At 38.8% G+C, this 9,511-nt stretch overlaps 1 protein-coding gene across 1 annotated transcript; it reads left to right on the top strand.

The window, feature by feature from the left end:
• Nucleotides 1–2,039: 2,039 nt before the first annotated feature.
• LOC102710704 (1-aminocyclopropane-1-carboxylate oxidase homolog 4-like) lies at nucleotides 2,040–7,337 on the top strand. Its single transcript, XM_006655909.3, has 3 exons — nucleotides 2,040–2,900; nucleotides 6,208–6,882; nucleotides 7,278–7,337. Exons 1-2 carry the CDS (start codon nucleotides 2,067–2,069, stop codon nucleotides 6,460–6,462), a joined length of 1,089 nt encoding a protein of 362 aa, XP_006655972.3. The 5' UTR covers nucleotides 2,040–2,066; the 3' UTR covers nucleotides 6,463–6,882; nucleotides 7,278–7,337.
• Nucleotides 7,338–9,511: the final 2,174 nt, after the last annotated feature.

Below are 9,511 nucleotides of genomic sequence, written 5' to 3'. Positions count from 1 at the left end.
TAACACCAAAATGGATGAACCCAAGCTCAAAAGGTGTGAGAATGAATGCAGGGGACGTAGATTTAGATCTGGAGAGTCAAAATTTATGCATTCTCTTGGGGTTGTTCTTAGCACTAACACAAGTTTGTACAACATGTAAGACCTTTTGGATGGCTTACTTTAGCGAGAAATAAAATGGCAACAACTTTATTCCCTGCATTATGCCCATATGACTATCAGATTATGGTAATTATAGAAAAAATATGCAGTATAGTTTCTCAGTCTTATCCTTTTGCTTTTGCTTATGTTTATATGCCAAAATTTAAAATTTTAACATTAATTTTAAAGTTGATTTTGAGGGTTTTTATTGTAGTTTATTTTTTAGCCTTTATTTTTATATCTCTTAGGATATTACAAATATCCCATTTGTTTTTTTAAAAAAAGCCAAACGAGAAACCCCTTAATGTCATATTGTCATTGTACGGCCTTACATCACTCAATTCAATCTACACATATAGGAAAAAAGGTACTCCCTCCGTTTTATAATAATATAAGACTTTTTAATCTTGTCTACATTCATATGGATGCTAATAAATCTAGGCCTCGATCAACCCCTCCCTATAAGTTATCTAAGCCGCCTCGTTTTCCACACGCACGCTTCCCGAACTGCTAAACGGTGTATTTTTTGTAAAAAATTTATATATAAAATTTGTTTTAAAAAATCATATTAATCTATTTTATACTTTTAATAATTAATTAATCATGTACTAATTTATTGCTATGTTTTCCATGTTGGATAACTAACCCTCCCTCAACCCACTGCCGAACGCGGCCCTAGACACATGTACAAATTATATACATTCATCAATTAATGAATTTAGACAAACCTAGCAAGTCTTATAATATGAAACGGAGGTTGTAAAACTCATGCAATTTAAATCTTGTACCTGATGGCGGATGCAAAGATTCTATTGTGGGCTTACAAATTTAATTAAGATATCAATAGTCCTACGAAAGTCAAGATTTATATAGATAAACTAGTAAAAATAATAATTTCTATGATGTACAAACTCAATTAAGATATCTATAGTACCGCGAAAGTCAAGATTTATATAAATAAGCTAAAACAAAACCTTAAATATCCTGCTTTTACTTGAAAATAAGTAACAATCACTATTACAAGCACCGAAAGCAAATGGCAACCTTACGAAGTTTGAAAGATGGCAAAAGACAAACTAATTACACCAAATAAAAAGGATAAATCTTAATAAAATACTCTATCATTAAATCTCCATTCAAAATGAGCGAAAATTTACATGACGTTAGTAAAATAATGGCCCTAATTAACTATGCTAGCAAAAAAAATTATGTTTTGAGTGAGATGGCAACTATTTAGATGAAGTTATAGCATAATAAGCATCGATGAAAAAGGTTTTGAAAACTAAACATGCCAATACACATACTTTGGCCGTGTTCAGAGTAAGTTAAATTACCGGACGTGAAAATCACGACAATAGATTAGTACATAATTAATTAATTATTAATTATAAAAATTAGAAAAATAGGAAAATATGATTTCTTAAAAACAACTTTCATATAGAAAATTGTTAAAAAAAATGAGATAATTGGGTTCAGATAGAGCGGGAACTAGCCGTTTTTTTTATAAATTGATCCTTTTAGAAAACTTATTTCAAAACTAGTCCCTACTAAAAACTTTAATAAAAAATAGGCCATACGCTCAGCGCCATAGTCTTTGGCGCTGAGGTCCTACATGAAAACGTCACCCGTGTTGGCATTAGACCCTTGCCAGCGTGAAGCCCGAGCTAAGCTCGCTGTCAACGTGACCAGGAGTATTGGCACTGTCGATATCGGAATTGGCTCGGCCTCCACACGGGTAAGAGTCCAGCGTCAACACGGGTAAGAAGTTTTTGGTAGAGAAGTTTTAAAATAAGTTTTCCAAAAAAACCAATTTATAAAAAAACGGGGGAACTAACGGCGCCTCTTTCTACACGTCTGCACCTCTATTATAATATAATAATATCTTCATTCTAGTTAATATCCAATCGTCATCAAGCAAGCAGGCGAGCATGGCGTCCACCGGCGAGGCCATACACCGCGCCGCCCTCGTCAAAGCCTTCGACGAGTCCCGCACCGGCGTCCGCGGCCTCGTCGAGTCCGGCGTCTCCACCGTCCCCGACATCTTCCGCCACCCGGACCCATACGCCTCCGTCCCACTCGCTCCCCACGGCGTCTCCCTCCCTGTCGTCGACCTCTCCCTCCCCGCGCCCCTCGCCGCCGAGGCCGTGGCCGCGGCCGCGCGGGGCTGGGGCTTCTTCTACCTCGTCAACTACGGCGCCCTCGTCCCCTCCGACTACCCCGGCCGGCTCCTCGCCGCGCTGCGCGCCTTCAACGAGCTCCCCGCCCCCGAGCGCGCCGCGCACTACGGCCGCTCCACGGGCGGTGGGTTCAGCTACTCCTCCAACCTCGACCTGTACAAGTCCGGCGCAGCGAGCTGGCGCGACACCATCCAGGTCATGCTCGGGCCCTCGCGGGCCGACGCGGGGCGCATCCCGGCGGTGTGCCGCGGCGAGATCCTCGACTGGGACGCGCACGCCGCCGCCGTGGCACGCGCCCTGATGGCGATGCTTTGCGAGGGGCTCGGCCTCGGCGCCGACACGCTGGAGGCGGCGTCGTGCCTCGAGGGGAAAATGATGGCTAGCCACTACTACCCGGTGTGCCCCGAGCCCGAGCGCACCATGGGGATCGTCCCGCACACGGACCCCGGCGTGCTCACCATCCTCGCGCAGGATGATATCGGTGGCCTGCAGGTGAAGCACACGGATGAGGATGGAGCGAGCTACTGGGTAGATGCGAAGCCTCTGCCCGGCGCGCTTGTCATCAATGTCGGGGACCTATTGCAGGTAAAATACACTCACTGAATTCCTAAACGTTGCCAATCAAATTCGGCTCAAATTCTGTCGGTATAATCCAATTCATCTCACATGTATTTCAATCATACTCCTGGCATATGAAGTCTATTTGCTACTACAAGATTAGTTTGTTAGAGTCATCATCATTTAGGAACAACGCAAAAGCTCCTGATAATTAAGAATCAGAGGGGGAAACAGCACGCGGTAGGGGAGGAGGGAATACTCGAGGAGGAAGAAACAGAAGTTTGGGGGAGATTAGTATTCATTTCATTTCTCAATCTGCTTTCCCCACCCCCAGTTCTGCACAGCCTCATCTCTCAGAGGCTCGCAGGCCCAAACCATGCAAGGCCGTCAGCCCAACACCACATCACACAGGCTGTAGTCAAACAGCAGAGGTTCCCACCGTCCCAGGCATAACACCGTAATGCCATGAAATTTTATTTCACAATATTTATTGTCAAGGTTTCAATTAGTGATTTTGGTGGTTCCACAGGATGGTCACAGAAACCTATAGCACTGTGGTAGCCCGTGATTTAAGTCACTCTGCCTTTACTAAGGTGTTGTTTAGATGGGGCTAAACTTTTTAGCCCCATGTCACATCGGACACATCGGATGCTTGGACACTGATTTGAAATATTAAATATAGACTAATTAAAAAACTAATTTCATAAATGAGAGCTAATCCGTGAGACGAATTTTTTGAGCCTAATTAATCCATAATTAGCAAATGTTTACTGTAGCATGACATATACTAATCATAGATTAATTAGGCTCATTAGATTCGTCTCGCGAATTAGTCCAAGATTATGGATGGGTTTTATTTATAGATTACGTTTCCTATTTATAATAAGTGTCCAAACATCCGATGTGACTAGGGGCTAAAGTTTAGCCCCTAGAAACAAACACCCCTTAAGTGGCTGTTTGGATCCAGGGACTTTTTTTAGTCTCTTGTCACATCGGATGTTTGGACGTTAATTAGGAGTATTAAATATAGTCTGATAATAAAACTAATTGCATAAATAAATGCTATTTCATTAGACAAATTTTTTAAGCTTGATTAATCCATGATTAGCAAATGTTTACTGTAGTATCACATTCATTAATCATGGACTAATTAGGCTCAATAGATTCGTCTTGTGAAATAGTCCAGAGTATGGGGCGGGTTTTATTAATAGTCTATATTTAATACTTTTAATTAATGTCCAAACATTCGAGTGTGACATAGACCAAAAAAAAGTTGGAGGGATCCAAACAACCCCTAAAACACATGTTCCATAGCTGTTGGTATTGTTACAACTTTTATTATTTGCCTGCATGTTCAGCTTAAGTTTAATAGCTACAAAATATAATTCTGGTGTGACCATTTATTACAGATTTTCTAAAGGAAATTGTTCTCAGGTTTGAACTGTATAAAATAAATGGTGGTACATATTTTTGTCTCCAAACCTAGCAAATCAGAGGAACTATTAGCCTATTACTCCAGATCTACTTTCTGATTCCAACTTAGACTACCATCTCATACCTATAATGGTAATATGTACACCACGTATATAATGATGCTTTAGTAATCCCCATATTTACTGTGGCTGCGTTCGTTTGGAGGGAGAGGTGGGTTAGTTATCCGGGACGGAAAACGTAGTAATAGATCAGTACATGATTAACTAATTATTAATTATTAAAATATATATAATAGATTAATATAATTTTTAAAACAACTTTCCTACAGAAAATTTTCGCAAAAAATACATCGTTTTAGCAGTTCGGGATACGTGCGCGTGGAAAAAGAGAGGGGTAGATATCTAACTGGGGTAGCCGAACACGGCCTATATAAATGAAGATGCCAGTATACCACATATCGACATAATCACACAGTTATTAGTTATGATAATGCCATGAAGCCAACTCCAAAACATGATCTTTTCTAGAGTTCTTTGAAGGGACCAAGTGGAGCCAAAAAATAATCCAACTTCTGAGGAGGTATCAATACCTCCGATAACATGTACTCCCTTCATTTCAAAATATAAACATCTTTAGATTGTTTAGCATAGACTAAGGAGATGTCAAAAGATTCTCTTTTAGTCACTTCAGTAGTCAATTTCTGAATATTGAATTGATTAGATTCTCTTTCTAAGCATCTAATTGGATCTAGAATCATTGGAATGATTGAAATCATGGGAATCAATGCAGAAATCTTTATATTATGGTATAAAATTTGAATCCTACAAATACTTATATTTTGGAGCAGAGGGAGTAGTACAAATCAGTTGGTCCCTACAAGTAAGCAACTAAGGAGTGAGGGAGGTTGCCACCATATATATCTTTTTTGATGATCCTTTGCACAAATGATACTATGGAATCAAGACTGGAATGCAGGCACAACAAACGTTATTACTCCTGAGTCCTGATTCCTGAAATCAGCTTATTCTTCCAAAATCAAGACTGGAATGCAGGCACAAAATCAAGACCCAATTAAGGTCTATATTTGCAGCATGTTATCCTTAGTCTTCTGATAAAATTATTTCTCTGTTTGTCATAATTTTGTACTCCTTAGACCCTCCCCCAACCCACAGCAACCCTAGTACAAACTTTGTATTTTGTTAAAATTCAACTGAAACTGGCTATGCTGTGCATGATTGGGTTTTAGCAAACAGGTCATCGTTGGTGTGGTGTCCCAAAGAAACTGTGTGCCCCACAAGGTCTCTCGGTGATAAATACCATCCTGATTTGTTTCATTTTTTTGAACGGGAAACACAAGAACACTAATTTCATAATGTGCAATGTAGTACATTATTAGAAGGGGAAAATGCCACATTTTCAGGTTGCAAAAGTTAATTCAGTATAAGTACGAACAGCAATGAATATAACAGAAACTTGTGATATGAATGGAGTTTTTGCTAAAGTTAATAGGTTTATGGATTACATTTTCCTCCCGGCTATCATTATCTATTTTTTATGCAAACAACTGTACTTTGATGAGGCCAGTATAAAATTTTGTACCGCATTCTTTTCCGTTCACCAGAATGATCACATTTGAAGAAGAAAATTATGTTGATTGCATGCAAACAATCACACATAAAAGGTAGTAACATGAAAGGATAAAAAGACGATTATGTAGAAAGAGAGCACGTTTCTTCACTAAAGAACAATATTATGATTCTTGGGTTAATGATTTTGTAGAAGCATGTTTTGTTTTTTGCAGATACTAAGATATACGAATTATTGTTTGCACAACTTTAAGAGGCTTCCTGAAGATGTTTTACTAATGCCATTTTCCCATCAAACTTGTTCTTTCTGTCAGATCATGTCTAATGATAAGTACAAGAGCGTGGAACACCGGGTAGTAATGAATTTGCGTGAAGAACCCAGAGTTTCAAGTGCCATCTTTTATAATCCTGGCAGGAGAGGTGACTCAGTTTTTTATGGGCCATTGCCAGAACTGATTTCTTCGGAAAACCCGCCAAAGTACAGGAATTTTACTATGGCCGAGTTTTTGGGGGCCTTCTTTAAACGAGACCTTGCGAGCAAAGCTCTCATTGAGCACTTCAAAATATAAAGTTATTCAAATGTTGCAGATAAAAAGGTTTGAACTTCTGTAAATTATATAGATGCTGATACTGATTATGTAATGCAAGCGTTCTACTTCTTAATCATAAATAAAAACCGTGCTTTTCTACCCTTTGTATGAGCCTCTAATGAATGCTAGATTGTATAACCATTTCAAGAACTGGTTTATTTGGGCTGCCCAGCAAAGTAAAATAAGTTTCAGCATGTCTGAATTTTTGGGGACCTTTTTGGACTAACTTGTAAATCGATCACTGCACAATACTACAGGATTCCTTTTTGGCATCAATGAAATCTGGAGTGTCATTTCTACACAATGGCTCGACAATCCTTTGTATTATTTCTACACAATGCATCTGGAAATAAATACTAATGCAGCATTTTCCCAATGGATGGGCTTGGAACTGAGCTGGTGAGTCCAGCCAGCAGGCTGGTTATTCTGCTTGCAGCATTTGTTTTCACTGATTGGCCACCAGACAAAGGGGTCATTGCATATGGTTTCGTGAACTGTACAACTACTATATCTGTCATGATAACAGCCAGCAGTTCAGAAGAGAAAAACCATCTCTGACTAAAAAGCAATTTTTCCATCCTTGAGAAGGTATTATAAGATACCACTGTTTTCTATATAAAATTTGGTACCTCCTGGTTGGCCAATCAGTGAAAACAAATGCAGTTCAATTAGTTAGCTGGCCAGAAGGTAGTGGAAGAATTGCTCCTGACTAAAACATACAGTTCATAAATACAACTCTCTGTTGTGAGCAGCATGGACAATATTTTCCCTAATGGTTTGTGATGGTTTTCCAGCTTACTGGTTGCTCTGTGGTTCTTCCACTACCTTCTGGCCAGCTAACTAATTGAGCTTCAATTCAATGTATGCCTTATCCTCTTTATAATTGTATTGCTTGGGCAATAACTGACCTAATGCCAACTTCAACTTACACTCCTTGTGATCAACGTAGGCTGGGTTTTGCCTTACTTTTCCCTCCTAGTTCAGAAACATTGGTGACACCAAATTAGTTCTTCTATGTGTTTGCTTATATGACTTAGTTTAATTGTTTCCACCACTTGGTTGGATCCTGAAGTAACTTTTACACAAAATTCTGTTGCAAACTAAATTCAAGTATGGATACTCAATCTTCATCATAAAAATATGGATATCATCGATGCGGAAATTGAACTGACGAGTTGTTAGTCTTGAGATCTTGGAGCACAGCACAGAAAATGGAGTCAGAATATTATTCTTTGTGCTTTAAATGCCATTCTATTGCATCTGTTCTCCATTGCAGGCTTGCTGCTGGAGTCTCCACAAAAGAAATCATGTCGTCCTCATGCTACTCTGGAGGGGATGGAGATGTGAATGGTGGAGACGAGCTGACACCACTTCGCAAGCATTGAGCCTTCCTTGGCTGGATTACAGGATGCACGTACGCATCATCTTTCTCTGCTGGACCTTGCCTGACCTACCCAAGATTCAAATGTTTGCGTGGATATGCTCTCAGAATTTTGAACGCGGGTATCAATTACTTAAATTTATTTTTGTATCTTTACTTACGTTGTTTTTCCTTGAACAGAAAATGATACAGGTCAGCTGGCTTATCCTTAAGATTTTGAGGAAGCATTCTGGAACTGTTCAAAATGCTCTGGCGTGCAGATTGCAAAGAGAAACTCCAAGTGCACTGTCAAAACCAAATAATGTTTATTATCTTCATACTTGGATAATGATTTTGTTTGGGTCAGATGCTTCTGTCTTCTTTCACAATGATGTTGATTGTTGCTTGTTTAGACGGAAATATGCAATTTGCTTGATCGGTTATATAAAATGTATGTCAGTATTGTTTGAACGAAAGCATCAATTAAATTGCAGGGGCGAATCCAGGTCAGTAAATTAGGGAGGCTAATTGACTTCTTTCTCCTTTAGCCCTCCTACTCTTCATATTCTTTATATTTTTCTTTCCTTCCTCCTTTTTATTTTCCATGAGGTTCAAGCGGAGCCCCCAGCATCCACGCTGGATCCGCCCCTGTTAAATTGTATCTATCACATGGGTTCACAATTGTTCTGTTTGGAATTGGTTGACTTTGATGTTCTGTCATCAAACCTAGGCAGAAGGAAATCGTCTTTAATTTTTCGCTTTTGCTTATGCTTATAAGTCAGAATTTGAAATTTGAATATTAAATTTGAAGTTGATTTTAGAGTTTTTCAGCATAGTTATCGGTCCTTGCTTTTAGATCGCTAAGAACTCGTATATAAAAGTTTATTTTTTTCGTTTGTAATTATACTATTTGTTTTTTTTGAAAAAGCCTAAAGATCGGCCTCTTATATGTTTATGTGCTATTTATGTGATGGTATGTTCTGGAAGGAACATTTCTCACATTGCTGTTATACCGTACAAATCAGATATTTGGTCTTTTGCTACTAGTAGCATGTACTGGCGTTGCCTGCAATTGGTCATTTCGCGCGTTATCTTGTAAACCTTTAATCCTGTGGCAATTTATGTCCACTGCTCTTAACCGGTAGACAACTAATATTATTGTTGATAGACTTGACCACTGATTTAGAGTTTTACTTTTAGTAGAAAAGATATTCATGGGCTATTATAAATAGATCCGATTCATTATTTTTTAAAATATAAACGATTTAAATTAGTTCTACTTATAATAGGAGGACTGTAAAAGGGTGAGACCACCAAATGCATTATTTTGGCTTATAATGACCATATTGTCATGACTAAGCATATGGTTGATCATAAACAGACATAACTATTTTAGGACCACTTCCATCATTTTCTTTGTCTAGGTATACAGCATAATTGTCCATCATTAGATTGGTCAATAATCAGGCAGCCACTGCTAACACATGGCAATAATGTTGTGACAACCAACAGTATGATACATAACGTGTAAATCTTATTGTCAGAATGTAAGACTTGACATTTTTATTGACAAGTTGGCTTTACCAAAATTTTATATGATTATATAATACCATCCGTTAACCCATGCACTCGCACGAGGCTGCTGACTGATAATCAGTCTTAAACAAA

This window comes from Oryza brachyantha, chromosome 6, assembly GCF_000231095.2.
Source record: "Oryza brachyantha chromosome 6, ObraRS2, whole genome shotgun sequence".
Lineage (NCBI taxonomy): Eukaryota > Viridiplantae > Streptophyta > Magnoliopsida > Poales > Poaceae > Oryza > Oryza brachyantha.
The sequence above is the reverse complement of the archived record's forward strand: the minus strand, read 5'-3'. Positions and strand labels throughout refer to the sequence as shown.

What these genes read in the sequence shown, in the direction of transcription:
- LOC102710704 (XM_006655909.3), top strand. Translation starts at nt 2,067, where the DNA reads ATGGCGTCCACCGGCGAGGCCATACACCGCGCCGCCCTCGTCAAAGCC. An exon ending in ATGTCGGGGACCTATTGCAG is followed by an intron (nt 2,901 to 6,207) that starts GTAAAATACACT and finishes TCTTTCTGTCAG; the next exon opens with ATCATGTCTAATGATAAGTA.